The sequence below is a fragment of the Onychostoma macrolepis genome, chromosome 03 (genome assembly GCF_012432095.1).
Source record: "Onychostoma macrolepis isolate SWU-2019 chromosome 03, ASM1243209v1, whole genome shotgun sequence".
In the NCBI taxonomy this organism is placed as follows: domain Eukaryota; kingdom Metazoa; phylum Chordata; class Actinopteri; order Cypriniformes; family Cyprinidae; genus Onychostoma; species Onychostoma macrolepis.
In genome coordinates, this window is record NC_081157.1 from 32,171,552 (window position 1) to 32,194,396 (window position 22,845).

Genomic DNA, 22,845 nt, shown 5'->3' on the forward strand with positions numbered 1-22,845 from the left:
CTTTATGTCTATTCTCAATTACATGAGCTTGTGGCACATAAATCTTAAAAGGGCAGAGAAAGTAAGTGGGAAATGGCCAAAAGGGAAATGTATTCCTTATGACTGTGCAAAAGCAGTAGCTATTTTAATCTCCATCATAGTTGTGTTCTCCAGGGACTTTTTGAGAAGGCTCTGTGAAAAGGACATGGGCCAGCAGGTTTGGAAAAGAGTGAGAGAAATGAAAGAGAGGGAGAAGGTTAAAGGGAAGAGAGATACGGGCGAGAGAGAGATGGAGAGTCTTTTTCTGCTCTATCAGGGTGGAATAATTGGCACTTCATGTGGAAAGACACAGGCTCTCTCTTCACCCTCATCGCTCTCTCCTCTTTGCTCCTTGTATCCGTGCTGTCCATCCATCTCCCTCACAACTTATTAGAGTTTGAGCAGATCTCAATGGAACTCTTTCAGCGTCCTGTCACACAGGAACCGAAAGAGTGTTTGTGAGTGACTGATGGTTATAGAGACGCATATACGCTCATGTTCAATAAACCCACCAAGATCTTGTCAAATGGTCAGTTTCTTCTAGCATAATGCATTGTGGGTGTTATAAATGTACGTGGATTCGCCCTCATGTGGTGAAATCCACACGCAAAGCTGTGTACCAGGCTAGCATCATGCATGAATGATCCTAACCTGAATAACGTTGTCCTGTGTTTGTCTTCATCCTTCCTCCCATTGTCCCCTTCCTCTTGCATTTTCCTCTTTGTCACCGCTACCTGCCATCCTTCGTCGGCCCTCATGGCAACCATTCACGTCCAACTCCTTGACCCAGTGAGCAGAAGCGAGCGACCCAAACCAACCTGACCTGACCGAAGCTTGTCCACCTCCTCCTCTGCCGTCTTCACCACCACTTCTTCATCAGCATCTCCTGACTGAAGCCCACAATCCTTTACCCAGTTCCTCCTAGTCAGTCCTGTATACTTTTATGGAAAAAACATCATGCAGCTGTCAATATTCACCAGAGCCTCATTCATTCCTTAAAGCAAGTGTCTTGTGAGAGAGATTAATGATGTATTGCAGCCAAGCCAAACCTTAAGAGCCTCCCAAAATGTTCTTAGTTTTTACTCTGTTCTTCTCTACCCACTCCTCTGTCCTTTATCCCCCCTACTTTTGCCCTCAACACCCACCCCTCAGGCTCTGAGTCTGAACATCAGCAGAGCCAGAGCAACCGAGTCGCTCCTCGCAAGCACCAGAGCCGCAAGCTTCTCCGGCCACCTGCCCTCCAGATTGCAAAAGTACCCCCAGGAGGGGGCGCTGTCCTCCTTGACGGCCTCCTCCAACCAGGCCAAAGCATTTCTGGCTAGCCTTTCCGCATCCGGCCTCTCGGCCGAGGCACTCCTCCTGTCGTCCACCTTAAGACAACACCGGTTTCTCAGAGAGCAGAAGTTCAACTCCTCAAGCCTTCCTCCTCCCATCTCCAACGGCCGCTCCCCTCCCTCTCCGACTTCACCTACTTCCTCCTCCTCACCCTCATCGCCCTCTGCTCTCACCTCGCTGAGTCTGTCCTCGCTGGCCCTGAAACCCTCCGTCACCGGCAGCTTGGAGCGGAACAAGACTGAACCCAAGACGGCGACTCCAGATGATAGTGATTAAGGAGCATGTGGCTGTAAATGATCCATATATAAGGTGTGGACAGTGCAAGTAGATGAATTGAAATGTGACAGAAACTAAGCCTCCAAAAAACCTCTTTTAGGTCAATGGCGTTTTGTTTCCCTGACTATCCCTACCAAGACGCCTTGCGGAGAACGGTGACGTAGGGCACGGAGGCGGATGACTTACCGCTTTGCATCATAGGTTCACTTTTTTTCAGTTTGTGAACGGATCCAAACTGTAAACCCTACCTACTCTGCGTTTCTGCCAGTTCCCCAAACTAGAGAACCAACAGATGGGCTTGGACACTCACCACCAGCCTGTTTCCAGCTCCACTGCACAGCCAGCATCACACCACCCACGGGAGGCCTGGGGAAGGACTCTTTACCCAAACCCTCATTCATTTGCCAAATCTCACATGTTGGAGATCTAGCTGAGTTCGGTAGATGTCCATCAAGTGTAAAATCAAGACTGTAAGACTATGTAAAACCAAGTAGAGTTGCAATAATCGAAAGTGAGTACTGTAGTAGTCGGTGTTTGTTGAGATGTTTTATTGCTCATATCTATATTAACGAAAGGAATGTTAAAAAAAAAAAAAAACAGCAAAACCTTAATGTTGAGGCAGCATCGCTCGTTCTAATGTAGATTTTGGCTATCAGTCGTACTACTAAAGGAAAATAACTGAAATTGGTGCTATGATTAACATTTTGATGATTATACACTCCCTTAAAGGGATAGTTCATCTAAAAATGAATGTTCTGTCATGATCTACTCATTCTTGTATTGTTGCAAATGTCTTGGTTTATTGTCTATACAATGGAAGTCACTGGGGTCTAACATTGCTTCGGACTCCACTGACTTTAATTGTGTGGACAAAAACCTTCTTCAAAATATCTTCTTTTGTGTTCTACAGAAGAAAGCAATTCATGCAGAATTTTTATTTTCCAAAGAACTATCCCTTTGATATACATACACTGCCTAAGAGTCTATTTTTGTTCTCATTTGCACTCAAATAAGTCTTCATACAGCCATTTTACATGTTTGCTGTAACTTAGCACAAGTTGTCATGGCAACAGAGGAATTGTGGGAAAGTGGAGGGCTGCCTGCTTTTTTAATCACTTATTATGGGATGGTGTTGTTAGGCTATCGTTTTCTTCAGTCACAGTTTTCCTACATAAGGATATAGGATGCTCCCCTGTTCTTGTCATTAAAGAAGCACAAGAAGCTAGAGAAAGTACAATGATCTGACAATCATCAAACATTCGGCACAAGCTGTCTTAACCTTTGGGCTTCCCAGATTGTGAAACTGAATTCCAATTTAAAATGAACAAACAGATGGTTAGGTTCACCATGTAGGGGTTGCACAAGCAAGAAGACTGAGGGTAATTCCACAGCACGTATGCCAGTGGACGTGATCCATCGAGTGAAAGACATCTGTGCAGTAGAGCATTCCAACTCATCCTTTCTCCTAATGAGCCAGCCAAACCCTCCGCTTACTTTTCTATCAAACCACAGACACTCGGATTCAGTATCATTTTTAGAAGGTAATTGTGTGCCAGTTTATGATTACCTAGAAGGTGATACAAATATGAATATCACCACCTCCATTCTTTGGTTTCATTGCTCTCCACAGTCATAATACTAAAACGCAAGAGCATCCTTTTTTTTTTGGTCATTGAGGCTCTGGTTCTGCCCACCCATCTTCTTTTCTCATTCCAGTCCTCATGACATGCACACACACACATACACACACTCACAGATAAAAGATTTTTTTTCTTCTCACAAGGGTATTCCTATGTTGTGAATTTGTCAATGCAACAACCTGCAGGTTTCCTCATGAGCCCAGAGAATTTAAATGTGTAAAGGTGAGTGAAAGTGGAATAGAATTAGATGAGTAGAGCAAGAGGGGAGATTTTTCCAGCTTTCTGACGAAACGAATGTGTGAAATTGATTGCTTGTGGTGCAGGGTTTAAAATAATGGCTTAAGCACTAGGTCGACGTCGAGAGTAAATGGCCAGAGGAGAGATTAGTGGTGTTAGTCCGTGTCTCGCAGCCAAATCGGCCTGTAATTCATGTCTGAAATGTGTAATGACTCACGAGGGTGGCAAAAAGGTCAAGCTTAGGCTATTACATGCATGGAAACGCCTTCATTTAAGCCATGTTGTTTGAATTTAACATCTGTGAATGAAAGAAAAACAAAGCTTTATTTGAAATTCATGCCTGGATCTGCTAGTTGCACAAAAAGTTGAGCAGTGGCTTGCAAATTCCTTAAAATTACTTTTGATAAAATGATTAAAACTTGATTTGTACTCCAGATTTGTTACACTCTATTTGTCTGGAAGGTTCACAGCAAGCATCAGATTCACAGCTCGGTCTATTTAAGGACCCAGACAGAACTATTATTACAATCTAGCAAATGAGACAAATTTAGCAATTGGTGCCGCAGTGAGCGCTCTCAAACATTCAAAACGTTAACCTTGTGGCTACAGTTTCGCAGAAACGAGAAGCGGGTTTCGTGCTTAAATGGAGATGGTAAGAATCTACAGCACTTCCTGTCAGGAAGTACACTTCATCCTCATAGTAAAGCCAGAGGTAGAAATTTGTAAGCTAAGAAAAGACTTTCTTGACCCCCTCAGAGACTGCGATGGATAAATGTAGGAAGGTGGTGAAATCTCCCTTTTTAAAGTAGAATCTTTCTCTCAAAGCATAGTAAGATAACAGCTCAGACATGATATATAAATACATCTTTAAAGTTAGTCATTTATTTTTCACTCAACATGGTTGGTAAAAAACAAAAAGTATGATGCGAGATTTGCGTTTGTATATTTTTTTGTTTGTTGATTTTATATTAACAGATTTATTTGTACATATTTTTGTTTTTTGTAAACCTGAGGAAATATATAGCACACTAGAAAATTATTTATTCATAAGAGAAGTGTTTTGTATATTGAGTTGAAAATATTACTCTGTACAGCCCAGTTCATGTATAAAGTATAGCTGCATCTAACCACGGGTTGATATTTTGTTAATTTTCCGAGTTGTTTTAAGTGTTGGGTGAATCTGAAAACGCCTTTATCCAGCCAGCCATTCAAAAGAATTGAATTAATGTGATCCGAGTGAAATCGGGTTCATTGTTGATACTTATGAAGCTCTAATCTGTATTGTGACCTGAGAATGTCATTTGCTAACTCTTAATTTGTTTGCTTTGGGTGAAATGAACTATGTGGATATAATGGCAAATGTAAATGAACTGTCACTCACGGCCCTCTTCTGCCCTCTAGTGGTAGGGAGTAAGTCTGCAATTTCATTTCACTACTGAATAACAGATGTTTAAACTGTCAATGTACAAATGCCTTGGTCAAGGAAACAGTTGCACAAGTGTTTCTGCCACATTATGCAGGTTAGAATTTCCCCCGGAAAGACTGCAGGAAATAGGAGGAGCTGGATGCTTCTGCTAGTTATGTCTGGCCAAAAATAACACAGAGTAATTTGGAGAAAGCACATTCTATGATGGAACGTCTTTATGTAGAATATTTTACCAGAGCTCTTTAGTCCCTTAAGTGAGATTTTTGTGTGGATGTTACAAAATTCTGACATCAAACGATAATAATAAAATACTTGAAAAGAGTAAAAGGGGAAAAAAATTATGAAAAGAATATAGCGTGTAAATAAAACCGTAATTATTAGAGAGTCCTACAAAATTATGTCCAGAAAAAAAGTTTTATTTAAAAGATGGAGTTATAAGGTATATATTAAAAGTTTTAAAAAATATTAAAAACAATAATTATAGCAATGCATGTACATTCTAAAAGCAATCGCACGGTGCAGATGATTTAAAAAAAACAAAGTTATCTACATTTTTTTTTTTTTAAGTCAACGGAGAGAATAGTGAGGTCAAGTGCACTGATATGAGGTTCACAGCTGTAGAGAAAGTAGGAAAAAAACTTTTTTTTTTCTGTCTGATTTCTTTGTGGCTCAGGCATGTCCAGTCGTACTGTAACCTGTGGTGATGTGGTAACCAGACTTGAGTGGTGAGCTCTGAGTGTGTTTTACTGAGCAGATTAAACTCCGCTCTGACCATCAGCGCACTAGTAATGGTGCGAGCCCTTTACCCACGCTGTGACCCTCCCATCTCTAGAGTAGAGTAATATACCAACTGAGAATCGCTCTATATACAAATAAGATATATAAACACCTATAGATACAGAAGAAAAAGAAATTAATTTGTCAGTGTGGATGCCATGATAACTTTGTGAGAAATGTGACTTTTTTTCTTTTTTTTTTTTCCTGTGAGAAATCGTTGAGAGCTGAGACCTTTTGTACATACTTGCTGTGGTTGTGTGTCTAATAAAGTACAGCTCTCTTCTATGACAATATTTCTACTGAGTCTTTTTTTGGTTTTTCATAATAAATGACATGTCTTACAATGTTTTCACTGTTTTATTCAAATATCTAAGAATTCTTAGGGTATTCAGGGTATGCTGTAGTGCCTCTATGAGCACTTTTTACAATTTCTTAAGCAATATAAACACAGCAAAATGTGAAAATTGAAGCTCAAGGAATTGTTTACATATTCCAAAAATCCTTTTTGTGCCTTATGTACAATCCTTTTAAACATTTTCAGAAGGTTACGTGTATCAGAGCATATATGTAAAATAAGTGTGTGTGATGATGGGTGTCTGTTAGTGTGACTCTGTGTTCAGCATCTGTTGTTGTGTATGTTTGGGAGTCATTTTCTGTACAGATTGAAAAGGTTTTATTATATAAAGAAAAAGACCAGGTGTTATGTACAGAAGTGTCCGGTGGGAAGGAGAGAAGTCTCTGCAGGTAACCCTCAGTTGTCTTGTCGTGGAGTTGCTCTCCGACCATCACCTCTTCTGTAGGGTGCATTTCTCAAATCTGACACAGACAAATGAAAAATAAAATTCTAATTCTTAAAAAAAATATAGATTATAGAATAGTAGGTGGCTAATAGCTCTTGCCAGTTTATACCATAAGGGAAGTGCTTAAGGTATATTTTGACTTTATGACTATTTTGGCTGTATATTTTTACCTGTTATAATGCCCTCGATGGCCCCATCTGTGACTTGGGGCTTCACCTGTCTTTTCTTCAGCTCTGCAATCAGGTCCATCTGAGGCATTTTGGGCATCATGGGACCCTGATCATAGTAGGAAAAGGTTTTCAGGGGAATAACTTCAGGTGTGCAGTTCCACTCAATGCTTTATTTAAATCAAATAATAACCAAATAGTTGATATATTAAAAAATATATATTTTATGAATAAAATTACAAACACATTTTAGAATTACACTTTTCCAACCTTTTGATGAGTGCTATCTTTCTTCTTTGGGGAAGGGGTTGCCTGTTCTTCTGCTGCAATCTCTTGTTTCTTCTTCTGTTCATTGTCTTGTTCTGCTTTCTGTGACAATAATAAACCACAGTTTTTAATAATCAATTGATGAAACACTTGCAGTATCTTTGCTCTTTGTGTAGAGCACAGCTCCTTTAAAGTGCCCCTATTATGGATTTTTGAAAATCACCTTTCATGCAGTGTGTAACACAGCTCTTAAGTGAATGAAAACATCCTGCAAAGTTTTAAATCTGAAAGTGCACCGTGTATAAAGTTATTGTCTCTCAAAAGAAAGAGTCGACTCCAAATCATTTAAACGAGTCGTTTTAAAAACGAATCCCAAGCCGTTTCATGTTGACTTCAACATGAAACATTAGCATATTGCCCGCCCACTTGTTGCACGCACAGACGTGGGAAAACTTGATTTTCGCGTTGGTCTGAATGAAAATGCAAATTCATTCTTTGCCACTAGGAGCCCTTTTGGAGCAGTAAAAATAGCTGTTTCCCTGGTAACGGCTGTACACAAAGCATTACATGCATGATGAAATGGAAATGAAATCGACCAATCGGACCAATCACCGCAGATTAGTGTCACGCAAAGGAGGGGTTTGGAAAAATGAATCATTGAGCGAATCATTTGGGAGTCGTTGAGCAAAGTAAGGTAATAATAAATGCATATTATAAGAAAATGAAAGTGTTTTTTGACCTTGCATGCATGTCAACCTGTTGTTGGGGACTCCCAAAACCAATGCTTATTCAACATTTTATTCATTTACTGTATTTACAGTACTTCAATCAATTCCTATAAGCATGTGAACGATCAAATAGTAACAGCTTTGTTATTATGTGTATGTGTTGACATGAACAAGTTGAATAGCTGTGGATAAATGTTGCTGTATCTCTCACCTTATAAGCTTTGATAAACCTGACGAAGAGTGGGAAGAACATGGAAGGCTGTGTCGTCTTCGGATTCTCTCCGTAGTACTCCACCACAGACATGTATGCCTCCTTGTTGGCAAAAGAGAAAAAGTCAGCAAGACTAATTAAGCAGAATTGATGTCAAATAGTTTGTGTGCATTGAGCATACACTGTGCTCTCACCTGTGCTGTCTTGCCATCTTTAACAAGCGAGTCTAATACGTCACTGTTAGCCTTAACAAACTCTTTCAGTGCCGTGATGTCGTCCTGCACCATGAACTCCTTCTTGGTCCCTTCCATCCCTCTCTCCAGAGATCTCACATCCTGGAGCACACTGTCCAAAGACACTGAGAGAGCAAAGGAGTGAGAAACAGAAAAGTCTACGTATCCCCATGTATGCAGTATGTACAGTAACTATGGCATGTCTTACCCAGAGCAGCCTTGTCTACAAAGCGGAGTTCAGTGTGGAAGGAGGCAAGCTCAGGGTATTTCTCCTGCACCATTTTCGCAATGAAGTGCAACAAAGTCTGTGTGCGGTCTGTGGACTTAGTGTCCAACAGCTGAAAGACACAAGAGAGTGAGACTGAATGAGGACGCTGGGAGATTTTACTGTGGCCACCAAGGACAAATGCAGAGATGAGATGAAGTTATTGCAAAGGTAGAGGGTAGAAATAAGGTAAGGTAGATGCAAATATAAGATCCTCATGAAGAAAAGAATCAGATCAACATATTTGGTAACACTTTATTTTAGAGTCTCTTAACTAGTTGCTTATTAGCATGCATATTTCTAGAATATTAGCAGTAATTAAGCACATATTAATGCCTTATTCTACATGACCTTATTCTACATCCCTAATCCTACTCAATACCTAAACTTAACAACTACCTTACTAACTATTAATAAACAGCACATTAGGAATTTATCGAGGGAAAAGTCGTAGTTAATACTGAATAAGTGTTTCCTATTCTAAAGTGTTACCATATATTTATACAGCAATTATAATGTGAATATGAATGTATGGAAACTGCTTCAAATTTTGAGATATAAAATTTGATAGATGACTAGTTTCTTATCAGTTCTTTGTAATTAGTAAACGAAAATGTGAGATAGGATGCTTATTTTTTTTTAAATTTGAAGTTTTTCAAGATTTGAGATCTATTTCATTTGAAATTACAAATAACCTGCAAATTGTCACTGTTGGTATTTATTTTAATGAATTTTAATTGGGGTTATTATAGTTTAAAACTTTCATTTCTTGAAACAAAATGAACGTAAACTGGAATAAAATATTATATACTAACTTATTTTATTTCAGCTACTTTATTTCACCAACTTTTACATTTTCATTTAGTTTAGCTTGATGTACTAACATAACTGAAAGTAAAACTGAAAAAAAAAATATATATATATATATATATATATATATATATATATATATATATATATATATATATATATATATATATATATATATATATATATATATATATATATATATATATATATATATATATATATATATATATATATATTTTTTTTTTTTTTTTATTTTTTTTTTTTTTATTTAAACATTAATTAAAAAGATGTGGTGGAGGGGCAATCTGAAACATTTGAAAATCTAGAAAACAGAGATAAAGGTCAAATTTATTATTTAAAATGTATTAATTTATAGGAAATTTCAGCTACAGAAGATTAGCGTGCAAAGTTTTCATTCACATGCAAAATTTCAATCCCTATTTTTTCAGAATCCATTAGCTTCTTTGTTTCAGCATCAAAGGCCTCTACATCAAAGGTCTCTCATAACTAATATAAAGAGAGCTTCCTAAAACACACACCTGGGCCTGTAACTTTCTGATGTTATTTACAAAGCATACATAACACTTAAGTCCTGCATAAAAACATGAGCCTTAAAGCTACAACCTACAAACTCACTCACCAGGTCAAGGCTCTGCAGACGGAACCCATAGGCTGCTCCTTTTTTACTGCTGTTCATGTAGTTCCCAAAAGCCAGGATGATCTGAAGCAGGAGACTGATAAGTGAGCTGCACTGAAGGAGCACACCATTCATACCTCTAAGCACAAATGCGGTCTACTCACCTCTAACATCTTCTTCAGTTTTGACGAAGACTTGAGGGACACAGAAGCTGCAATGATCGCATCTATTTGCTACAGAAACAGGTGGGGGGAAAAAGGATGACTTTTGAATAAAACATATGAATTGTACTAGGTACAACAGCCAAAGAGTGATGTGAACTGACCGGCTGCAGACGTTTCATGCTCTCTGGGAAGTTGCCCATGAAAGTGAGGGTGTTGATCCGCTGAGCAAGGCGTGGGATTTTACCAAAGCGGCTGATGAATCGGTCCTCGTCGCTCAGGTCCTCTAGTGGCCGCCCTTCCTTCTCGTAGTTCTGCAGTAGCTTCATCTCATACTCCGATGGGATAAAACGTTCCAGAAGCTCCAGAAAGTCCAGACTCAGAGACTGCTGATCATATCTGAGAGTGAGACAGAGAGAATAGAGTTTCCATGCTGGTTCAGGTTGGTTTAAAGCTTTTTTTTTGCTGCAGTTTGCTCTTGTTGAAACACACCTCTCAATGGCTGTGCAGATGTCATTGGGGCTCATGCCTCCCTTGCGGAGGGTGATAGCAAGGTTTTTGGCTTTGTTGGCTTCCAGCAGGGACACCTTACTAGGTGCCTTCTCAACCACCTTAACCTTGAGCTTAGAAAGATCTGTTGGAGGACCTTGAGCCTTGGTTTTAAACTGCTCTGCAAATACATCCATATTCAGCTCCTGAGACAGAGAGAGTGTAATAGATTAACTGACTGATTAATTGACCAATTAATCAATTATTTAAAGATAGTTCACCCAAAATTGTCAATTCTTTTACTCATCATCTTTATTCCAAACCTGTATGACATTATTTCTGCTGTGAAACACAAATTAAAATATTTTTGAAAAAAATCCTTTCATCCACACAGTGAAAGTTAATGGGTCCCAAAGTAATTTTGTACCTCACTGGCTTTCATTATATACATTCTTCAAAATATTTTATTTTGTGTCCTCCAGAAGTCATACAGGTTAATTTTGGGTGCATTTTAAGGATTTCTTTGCTGTTACCCCTAACAGTTGCTCATCATTCAGCTCACTAAACACCGTTCCCGTCACTTGATTGGGCTTCAAAGCCTGCCAGTTCAACAGAGGCATCCTAAACTTTGGTTGAACTGGTTTACGTCCCTTTGGTCCTGTGCGAAACGATGGAAGATACAGTGACTCAGCTCAGGTTGCATGTCTGTAAAAGTATTTCTTAAATTTCTTTAGTTGACCCTTCACCTGTTTCAGCCCCAGGGGCAGGAGGAGCTCCTGGAGGGGGTGGTGGCCCACAGCCAGGTGGGGGCGGGGGTGGTGGTGGACCTCCGCCAGGAGGGGGAGGAGGAGGGGCGGTGGAATACCTTCACTTCCAGGAGGAGGAGGTGGTGGTGGAGGAGGTGGAGGGAGTGCTGCAGCTCCAGGTAGTGGAGGAGGTGGAGGCGGTGCTGCGGCTGGAGGGGGCGGCGCTTGAGAAGCTGGATCTGACACAGTCACTGTGAACATTAAACAGACATTATGATAATATCCATGTAGTTAGCTAAAGGTAAACATTTTAAGTTCACTAGAAGCATTAAAGGGGTCATGAACTGAGAAATCTAAATTCCCTTGATCTTTCGATAGAGGTCATTGTGCTATTAAAACATCCTGTAAGTTCCAGAGCTAAAAGAAGCCAATCTACAAAAATGTCAGGTTGTGGAATGTGCCACTTTATGACGTAATAGTGTGGCTGAACACCGCCTCCGCAGAAGAATATCAACGCCTGCTTCTACATCGCTGCTTAAATAACAAGAGAGGTAGACGCAGGTCTACGCAGATTTATTTTTTAATGAAGTGCCAGACCACATCAGTAAGAACTTGGTCCTTTGTTCACTTCATTTTACCATGGATTCATTTACAAACAAGGCACAATTCGACGCAGGATTTTCAGAGAGATTGAAACTAAAAGACGATGCTACGCCGATTATATTGAATCCGATGTCGCACCACACAAGTGTGAGTAACTGTTTTCATTACATGGTCACTATTGCTTTGTCTGTTATAACAGATTGTTTGATATGTACTGAGTATTTATGCGATTTTATTCTAAATCAGAGCAGTGTTTATTTGTGAAGGATGTAGGCTGTCAAACATACACAAATGTTAGCCAATCATAGAAGTGGGCGTTTACTTCCGAGTCTACAATCCGCCATATCTATTCAAACAGAGCATTCTGATGAGGAGAGTTAAAAACAGGACAGAAAATAGCTTATTACTTCTAAATTATGATGTTTTGATGTAAAAATCTGGATAAAATTATAAGTGGACCTCAGAGAACAGCATCTAAAATTAAAGGGGTCATTTTTTTTTTTTTTTACTAAGCAGGAGAACTCTTGCAGAAGTGCTCCTACCTGTTTGAGTGACAATTTTCTCTACGGTGACTGGAATCACTTCGATGTCCAAGCTTCCAGAGGATGTACGCTCCAGTCGGACTAAGCCTTTCTCCTCCAGTTCCTTCAGCTTCGCCTCCAGTTTGGACTCCTTTTCACTCGTCTCTCTGTTTCTTTCTCTGTTTACCTGTGAGGGCTGCGACAGACGCTCCTGCTCTCGTTCCCTCTCTCTCTGAATCTCTCGTTCTCGTTCTCTCTGCTGCAAAGTGCTCACTTGGGCACAGGACTCTCGCAAGCTCTCCTGTTACACACACATGTAAAGGTTTGAGACAATGACTGATTCCCAGTTTTGATATTCTTATTATTCTAAGAATGTACTGTATGTACTGCATTTGGCATATCGTATGTAAGGCATACCGCATATTTTACATCTAAATATCTAAAACAAAATACATTTATTTTCATAAGATGAGATCTTGAATTATTTTTAATTAAATTTAAATTAAAAACAAATAATGATAATTAAAGATACAGTCTCTGACACAAGTACAATTATTTTTCACAATTTGTGCTTCTCAGGTAAACCCATAGTTTTTATACATTTTTATTAATTAAGTTAATTATTTTTAATGGTTTTAGTTATTTCTTTCTTTATTTAAAAATCACAATTAAAACAATCATGGGTTAACCAAAGTGCCGTACATAAAATCACCTTAAGGGCATTAAATAATATATAAATCGATATACTAATTTTCAAACAATGCTATGAAACATTTGACTCAGTCAAAAAAAAACATTTAAGCCATAATCACCTGTTCAAATAAATAAGATTTAATCATAGATTGGCTGTTTGCATGGCTACAGGGAGATAGTTAATAGTTATAATAACCCTGAGACTCACTCACTACATCTAATCTTATTAATTAACTCTTCTAATTAACTGTTAATGTTAAATGTTCTAATTAACTGTTCCCTCCTGGTGGAATGACCTGCCCAACTCAATCCAAGCAGCTGAGTCCTTAGCCATCTTCAAGAAACAGCTGAAGACACATCTCTTCCATCTACACTTGACCCTCTAATGCTAGCACTCTATATTTTATTTCTATTTTATCTACTTGTTTTCTTTTGATTTATTTAAAAATAATTGCCCCAATAACATTTGCCCTCTCTATTCTGTTTCTATTCTAACTTGTTTTCTTTTAATTAAAAAACTGACCCTCTAACACTAGCATCCTCTATTCTTTCTCTATTCTTTTGTCCTTGCTACGTGTACTGCATTAGACTAACTGAGACTTGTCACAACACTTACATTATTGCTCTTTTGTTGGATTGTCCTTATTTGGATATAAGCGTCTGCAAAATGACTAAATGTAAATCTAATCTAAAATACTATTAGATTATATAGTGCAGATAGAATGCAATGAAAGGAAAATGCAGTGTGGTACCTTAAGCAGTGCTGACTCTTTAGTGGACTGCATTAGTTGTTGCTCTAGTTCTGCCATTTTTTCCAGTGCTCCATTCTCATATTCCTGCAATCTGGCATTCAGCTACAACACAAGAATATGCACATACTTATGAGGAACAGAACAGCCTACCTGCAACATGAGAGCATGTGCACTATGCAGTAGATGATTATGTGCAAATGTGTTTGTGTCCATAGAGTATAGTTAACCTGTGCATTGGTCTCCTGCAGTTCTGTTAAATGCTCCATTATTTCCCCTTTATTTTCTGCATCCTCCAGCAGAGCTCCAACATCAAACACATTATCCAAGTACGCCTGGATCTGTACTTGCAACTTCTCACTTTCCATCTCCTTTAAGGACTGCGGACACAAACAGTTGTGTGTTACACTTCATGAATACACGCTGCATATAAAACATCTCAAATCTAACATCCAGTCCTGTGTTAATTATATGCAAGATGTACGTTATGCTTTTATAAAGTATTTATCTGTCCTGTTCACTAGTCTCACCTCTAAGTACTGGTCGAGACCCAGCTGGGTGAACTCATACTGAAGATGCACACGGAAGTTCATGTTCTCCACTGAGTGAACCACAATGTTTATGAACTGCATGCAAGCCACCTGTGAAGAAAAACATCAAATGGATAGAGTTTAAAATCAATCATATTACACAAAAAAAGTGAGCAGGTTAACTGTCGTGTTATTGTGATTCACATCAAAGCTCACCATGAAGTCTATATTGCTGTCATCATTCATGAAGTACTCCATTAGCTTCTCAAAGCGGTTCTTCTCTCCACTCACCTGTGAGAAAGTGGGCCAAATTCAGAGGTAAGTGTTGAGCATGACGCTTGTAATATTATATGCTACAAAATGTCTAGACTTTTAGTAGTGTCTGAAAGGCATTAGTGTAGTATGGGTAGCATAATTTGTGATATTTGTGTCACATTAACTACCGTTCATTTTTTTTTTTATTGAAAGAAACTAATTTTTCAGGAAGGATGCATTAAATTGATTAAAAGTCAAAGTAAAGACATTTTATAATATTACAAAAGATAAATATTTTTAAAAAATGCTGTCTTTTTGATATTTCTTATATTGTTTTCCACAATTACATTAAGCTGTTTTCCGCTTTTATAATAATAATAATAATACATGTTTCTTGAGAAGCAAATCAACATATTAGAATGATTTCTGAGCACAGTGAGAGGAGATAAAAGATTAAAAAAAGAGTTATTATGGTTAAGTTTTTAGAGAATACATCTGGGCAGAAGAAAATGTATCAAAACCAGACCAAACCATTTCATGAGGACATCCCATTTGATTAAAAAAAAATGAGTATGTGTATATGTGGTGAAGGCTGGTCATCTTACTTCTTTAAAGTTGTCAAAGGCCAAGATGATGATATCATGTCCTCCTCTAACCAGACACACTGCAGCCAACAGCTCCAGCACAAGTGCCTTAGTCCTAAGGACGGTGTATTTAGATGTATTACACGCTCATAACAACATAAACACACAAACCCCTACACTCCACAAAAAACACTCACCTGGGGTTTTTGTTGTTGAGGCTGAGCGTAATTTCATTGACACATCTGGGGTGAGTCATGACTAAATTGAACCCAGACTGCAAAAAAATAATAATAATGGTGAATCACAAAGTTCATAGTGCTCAAAGTCCTTGTGTTTGTATGCATTTCTCACGCCAGCATACCTGATAATTCATGATAGCACGCAGACACATAATGCAGAGGTGAACGTCATCTCTTTGGGTGGCCAATCGGGCATTTCGCATAGTTTTTCTGGCATGGGTCAAGTTGCTTATTCTAATATGGAAAGGCAGGGAATGAACAAAAGATGAACACTGAATATACTGAATAAGAACAATATCTAAACATCATGGTTTCTTCATTTTAGTCCTTATACTGAGCAGCGATCCCTGTATTTTGGGGTGTGCTGTAGTGATGACTCACCGGACAGTGAATGCACGTGCCGCTCTGGTCACGCCGTGTGTGGAAGAATGGTTAACATTTTTGGCTAGATCCTCCACTGATCTCTCTGACAACCTCCTGCTGTCTGATACAGATCCGCCGTTTTCCACAGATTCTACCTCAAACCTGAGAAACACGTCAGCACACAATCGGAGTTCATTTTTAGCCACTAAGAGACTACATGCTTAAAAAGAAACTTTCTTTATAAGCATCTATGGTTCCATGAAGAACCTTTAACATCCATGGGACCTTTCCATTCTACAAAGGGTTCTTTGGATTTTTAAAATGTCCTTCACACTACACTCTCACAAAAGAAAAAAAAAAGGCTGAAAAGGGGGCTTTTCATAGCAACATCATGAAAGAACCATTTTGGGTTCCCCTAAAAACCTTTCAGTGAGCAGTTCTTAAAAGAAGCATTTTTTTCTTAGAGTAAAGAACACTGTAATAATCTAAAGAACATGTTTACACTATAAATATCCTTTTGTGTAATGGAAAGGTTCTATAAATGTTAAAGAATCTTTATGGAACCTTTATTTTTAAGAGCTGTTCACTGAAAGGTTCTTTAGGGAACCAAAAATTGCCCTTCTATGGCATTACTGCAAGAACCCTTTTTGGAATCTTTATTTTTAATATGGCAAGTGAATTGTAGTTACTTCTTGTCAAAATCTACTGTAGGATTTACTCATAAAATCTTTTTGGACACCCATGATGGTGTTAATGGGAAATGTTAGACAGAAATGACAGAATAAACATACGGCACATCACTTTGAGCATATGACAAGTAGTCCACCAGGACATCCAAGCCTTGGTTTTCCTCATTCAGAAACTCCTGAGCCCACCTATAGAGTACAAAAGGAATATCATGATATGCATCTATGGAGATTTTCCATTATTCAGGTCTTTCAGGTTTATTCAGGAGTAGCGGTGAAGTCTATCTTTGCACTGCACAAGAAAACAAAGCTGCCACTAACCCAATGTGATTGGTTCTCAGCGAGATCTCCAGCTCTCTCAGGACTTGAGTTGACTCCTGCACACGTTTCTTGAACTGTGGAGAAGGAATCACAGAGATAAAATGACTCGCTGACAAATAGTCATTCACTTCTCATCGAGACTCTGAACGGAGTTTTCATTTGGGCTTTTTGAGCACGTGGGTGTCAGCACTGATATGGGTAAGAGAAATGAGAGTGTATGGAGGTGTTGAGGGAAAGAACAGAAAGAGAGTGATGGTACTGACCCTGCGCGCCACTCCACCATGGTCCTGGTAGAAGCTCCTGATTTTAGTCAGATAAGCCGAGGGAGGGTTTTTCACCTGAAAACGCTCCTAATAGAAAACAAGAGAAAGAGAAGCAATAAACGGACTGGTTTCCAGCTGTGATGAAGATATTTAAATGCTTTTTGATGCAATAGAATAATAGAAAGGATGAATAATAGCATTCAAATGTTTGGGGTTAGTAAGACTTTTTAATGTTTTTAAAAGAAGTCTCTTATGCCCATAATTACTTATTTGATAAAAATACAGTTAAACAGTAATATTGTGAAATATTATTGCAATTTAACATAAAAGTTACATTTTATTTGAATCTATTATTTTAGAATGTAATTTATTCCTGTAATGCAAAGCTGAATTTTTCAGCATCATTACTCCATCAAATGAGTATGTCACATCTCACATGATCCTTCAGAAATCGTTCTAATATATGTACTGATTTGATGCTCAAGAAACATTTTTTGAGAACAGTTGTGCTGCTTGATATTTTTGTGGAGACCAAGATACGTTTTTTGATGAATATAAAGTTCAAAAGAACTTGAAGCTTTGAAATGTATTTACTGACGCTTTTTGAACAATTTAATGCATCTCTGCCACATAAAAGCATTAATTTCTTACAAAATAAATAAATAAAACTTCTTACTGACCCCAAACTTTTAAACTGTGCTGTACACCCATCTCAGATACTTATTGATTTTTCTTCGGTCGTATTAATACATATTTCCACCTGAAGGTGGTATATAGCCTACAACATTTTAGTTGTGTGCATTCATTGCTATAACAACCTGTGCTCTCTGCATGCATAGCTACAAAACTTGCATCCCACAGTTGTCATGGAGACACAAATATTAACACCGGAAGTGCGTAGACAGTTTCACCACCATAAGAGTCTGACCTCATACCGCTGCTCTTATTTTCCCCTTGAAGCCTTTTTCTCCTGTTGAGATGTCTGCTCTCTATCAGCCTTTACATCATCTCCTTTAACCGCACACTTGCATCATTTTTTTTACTGTCATTAAAAGGTTCAACAAAAACGTATCTGAACTTAAGAATACACCTCCTTTGCAAAACCTACCATTGCGTCTTTGTAAGCCTACTTAAATTAACATCATTTTACATAAAGAGTCTACCACGGTTGATTTTTCCTTCTTAAAGGCCATGCATTTTCTGAAACTGATCACTACAAATGCCTCAACCTGTATTTTAATTATTTTGTCACAACATAGAACAAGAAAAACAGGTCAGATCATTAAATTTGAAGCATTTTTTAATAAGCCCTAGAGACATTTGAAAAACATTTCTCCTGATACATGTATGATTAGTCTTATATAAATTGGTTACAGTTGCTTGAGCCCTGGTTTCAGTCCTCATATAACTTGTATAAGTTTGGTTTTTGTATTTGTGTCAGTGTCAGTGTAAAGATCTCTTTTATGCTTCTGGTGTGTCTAAATGTAGCCTACCAGATAACTTCCTCTTGAAGGTCACACCTACACTGCAGACATGAAGTATTATGACAATACACAGATAAAAACTGCTCAAAAATGCACTGGCTTACGTATTTCAATGTGACTAATTCATTACGTATTTCAATATGAGTAATGTCTCACTCTCTAAATGAGAAGTAAATGGGAGAAACGATCAAGATACTCTCAGTTCTACTTTGCTGCCATTATTTAATGTTGAAGTTGATCGACTCACCTGATCGCAGACCAGCTCCCATTTCTTCTCATTGTCATACTGACTCAGAAGCTTCATCTTGTCAGGAGGCAGATTCATGGAGCCCTGAGAAGAGAAATTAGAGGTTCATCACAGTAACCTGGAGAGTGGGTGAAATCCTTTCTAGAAGAACTGTACAAACATGCTAGCAGACTCATGGAATCAAATGACTGCAGTATCAATGTTAATACACTTATAAGTAAACATATTGCTATTCTTATTGCATATCCGTCACACAGTACTGGATTTCAATAGACAGATTACATCCATAATATTGGATATTAAAAAAGTTTCATTATTGCCACCAGTGGTATGTAACCCAGAACCAGGCTTAAACTGTTTAAGAAAACGAAGAGAAGTTTGTCAGTGTTATAATACTAATTGGTTTGTGATGTTGATGGCAACATCCGAATCCTGGAGTATAGCATGGGAAAGTCGGAGTTTATGAAAGAGACTGGCATTAACGTGTGTATACTGCAGTCTTTCAAATAACGTCTGACTTGCCATTTACATCATGAATTTGTAATATTGATAATCACCATTTATATCTGATTCAAGACGTTGGTGGAACAGACATAGAGAAGGAAATGTCTACATTACAAAACGTGCTATGATGCAATTATTGTTCCTTCTTTAGCCTACTTCAGATTGTTAAAGGCATAGTTCAGGCAAAAATTTAAATCCTGTCTCTGACTATTTTGCTTCATTTCATTTTAAACCTGCATGGCTTTTGTGGAAATTTGAAAAACTGTCACAATAAAAGTCTACTCTTGTTTCTCAGAAGTCGTACAGGTTTGGAATGACACGAGGGTGAGTAAATGATGATGCAATTTTCATTTTTGAGTAAACCATTTTATTATGTACATATTAATTTTCCCTTAAGTTTATCTACTTAAGATCATATGCTGTGTCAGTCATCAGTCTGACACAATGTGACTTCCTGAAAACATGGCACTGGGGCTAAGTTGCTACATGTCTTGCACTTAAACGCATATAAAAATTCATCGTTAGCAACATGTTTTGTACATTCACACCAGATCTGGAATTGCACCTTTCGACCAAATTAAGCGGGTGTGGTCTGTAAAAAAATATATAAAAAAGGTGTAAAGTTTAGTGTAAAAACGCCTGTGATCTTGGGTGTTTCCTCCTAAAGCACTAAGATGTTTCCGCTCTGAGCAAGGTTATTTTTTTTTTAAGGCTGTGTGCATAAAGAGCGAAAGTGCATTTAGAAACACATTGAGCGGTTACTGGAGGAACAGAGAGAGCAGGGTGCGAGGGGTGGGGTGGGGTGGGGGACTAACTGTGGTCTACTGGTTCAAGAGAGTGAATAAAGTGTAGACTAGATTAAGTTAATATTATATATAAAGCACAGTTCAGGGCTTATGGCGGTAGGGCTTGAGGACAGCACTCTGAAGTGTGACCCTATGTAATGCATATGTGACCCTGGTCTTAAATGTCAATTTTTCGAAATTGAATAAATAAGCTTTCCATTGATGTGAGGTTTGTTAGGATCGGATAATATCTGGCCGAGATACAACTATTTGAATATCTGGAATCTGGGGGTGCAAAAAAATCTAAATATTGAGAAAAACACCTTTAAAGTCGTCCAAATGAAGTTCTTAGCAATGCATATTACTAATCAAAACTTAAGTTTCGATACATTTACGGTAAGAAATTTACAAAATATCTTCATGGAACATGATCTTTACTTAATATCCTAATGATTTTTGGCATAAAAAAAAAATCTATAATTTTGACCCATACACAGTGTATTTTTGGCTATTGCTACAAATATACCCCAGTGACTTAAGACTGGTTTTGTGGTCCAGGGTCACATATATCCATTAGCACACACTAGTAATCTAATCATGGTAGTAGTTACTTGAATTTATGGGGTCAAGGACAAAATTGCAGGGATTGTCCCAAATTCCTTCATACAGTACTTTACAGAATTGTAAAGATGAGTTTAGTCGGTCCAACTCATCACAGGGCCTGGGGCAGTCTGGTTGTGCCCACCTGTGCATAGACCAATAACAGTATGCTCAGAAGGATCAAATGGCCATTTTAATAATCAAGTGCTTTTGTTTTTTAACGTTGGTAAAGTTATAATGTTATCTTGAGAAGTTAAAAACAAGAAACAAAATCATTCTGAGAGATTTAAAAGTCACATTTATGAGAAGTTACAATATTTATTCTGAGATGGAAACAGGCTTACAATGTGTTGCTGAAGTGGAACCAAATGGAAAATAACTGAGCTTCCATTAGGAATCAATTAAATGATACAACGCATTGCTCAACACACGGGGTGGCATAACTAGGAGTAAAACCAACTGACAATGTTGTCTTGTCATGAAGCGAAAGACAAAACAAAGGTCAGTCGTCACCGAGAATACAGGACCTCTTTTTATCTTATGACTTCTCTTAAGAAGTTGCCTAATTTGTCATCCCGCCACTGCCATTTCCTATACCAAAAGCCCATGTGGAACTAAAGTGACAGTGATCAGATTGTACTGAGTCAGAAGTGTTTTTCCAAATGTTACTTCATTTTGCATTTCAGGTGGACGACTGCAATTGCTTTGAAATGTTCATATTGTATTTGATTTTGTTTTTAGATGATCACTGTCAAGAATCATCAAGAATACAAGAAGTTCCTGTGGGGTTTTTTTCTACAGCTAGTATTTATGTTTCTAAAAGGCAAAGACAGAGAATCTAATACTGTTGTAGTTCCTAACACGGCTGTTGTTTTTATCAGAACAGGAAGTATCAAGATTAGCTACTTTTGTTGTGTTGATATATAATGTTTACATGTCCGTGTATAAAGAACTCACCAAAACCACGCTGAAGCGTTCTTCGAGCTCTTCCTCAGGAGGCATGGGTAGTTTAGCAGGGGCACATTTCTTTTTGGGTGTGGAGGGAGCAGCGTTTGACCCTCCCGTTGAGCCTTTGGCCTCTGGCCCATCCACCTGCTCCAACCCGCCGGCTGCGTTACCCATCACAACTTTCCTTAGGAATTCCAGGATACTGAACTCTTTCTGGATCAACCCCTGACTATTCCAAAAGGCCGAACTCTGGAGAAACCCAGACAAATCACTCTGCGAACCACAGGTAAAAATCCACGAAGGTTTCTAGTCACTCAGATCCTGTGTAGGTGGAAGCACATGGAGTCTTTTAGGACATGCTGTCAAACAGTATGGATACCTTTCAAACCAAAAACGGTGTCCAGGATGTTGCAAGTGATTGTGAAGTATCTCTCAATGAGGATGCGAACTTCAATCAAACTCACAATCAGAAAATTCCTCCGATTTCAAAATGGAGGGTACAAAGAACTTTCACCTTTGCTTGGTCAAAAAAAGGAAGAAGAAAAGCCTCTGTTTATGCTTTCACAATAAACACAATAGAGGTCCTTTAAAAGTTCAGCTCTTCAGCCTCTCAGTGTGGCTGAGTGTGTTGATTACCAGTGTAACAGGCCTTTTCTCCAGTTGTCTGCCTCTCATGTGAGTGCTTCAGATGTTGGAGCATCTTCCTTTAGGTCCACCCCCTCGGATCAAGCCTGCAGAAGTTTCTTCCAGAAGAAAATACAGATGTTGGCAAATTTACATGAAGGCACCTGGCCGAGCACACTGGTGTTTCTTACAGAAATGAGAGAAAAGCAGTTGTGACAGCAGGAGGAAACCACAGAAAAAAGCAGAAGCATCAGCGCTTCCTGTATACCTCGCACTAGAGAGAGAGAGAGCGAGAGAGAGAACGCTGGGTGTGTCAGTTTAAGTTCTGTTTGTATTTAAAAAATATGATGATCTAAAACATATCACAACACTCATGTGCATATTATGTACTGTATGTATGTTACGACACTGATGCTGTTGATCAGGGCTTGTTGTCACAAGGCTACTTGTTTTCTCCTTTTTTCCAATTGTCCTAATATCATAATATTTTTTTTTGTAATGGCCTAAAACAGGGTTCCTCAATTAGTTTTCGCCGAGGGCCGAATTCTGCCAACAATACCAAGTCAAGGGCCACTGACCTATATAGGCTATATATATATATATATACAGTGAGGAAAATAAGT

At 38.3% G+C, this 22,845-nt stretch overlaps 2 protein-coding genes across 4 annotated transcripts in view; one reads left to right on the top strand and one right to left on the bottom strand.

Annotated features, from left to right (window-relative positions):
- The window catches only part of srcin1a (SRC kinase signaling inhibitor 1a), a 124,055-nt gene extending 123,108 nt beyond the window's left edge, over positions 1–947 (top strand). For 2 of the 3 annotated variants that reach the window (XM_058768746.1, XM_058768760.1), the window contains one exon: positions 809–942. In XM_058768746.1, coding sequence (XP_058624729.1) covers positions 809–811 — 3 coding nt within the window. In that variant the 3' untranslated portion in view covers positions 812–942. Of the gene's footprint in view, positions 1–808 lie in introns of all 3 variants that reach the window. The other variant, XM_058768761.1, reaches the window with a different exon arrangement.
- A 5,100-nt stretch (positions 948–6,047) lies between these two features.
- fmnl1a (formin-like 1a) lies at positions 6,048–22,471 on the bottom strand. The gene is given in 27 exon segments (XM_058768762.1): positions 6,048–6,525; positions 6,680–6,785; positions 6,947–7,045; positions 7,883–7,984; positions 8,077–8,240; positions 8,324–8,453; positions 9,831–9,911; positions 9,992–10,060; positions 10,153–10,387; positions 10,481–10,683; positions 11,011–11,135; positions 11,224–11,331; positions 11,334–11,474; positions 12,369–12,648; positions 13,793–13,894; positions 14,020–14,169; positions 14,320–14,430; positions 14,536–14,610; positions 15,180–15,273; positions 15,356–15,432; positions 15,520–15,631; positions 15,779–15,922; positions 16,552–16,635; positions 16,768–16,841; positions 17,031–17,117; positions 18,762–18,845; positions 21,608–22,471. Coding segments are annotated over 27 exon segments (3,267 nt in total). The 5' UTR covers positions 21,773–22,471; the 3' UTR covers positions 6,048–6,460.
- Between the last annotated feature and the right edge of the window lie 374 nt (positions 22,472–22,845).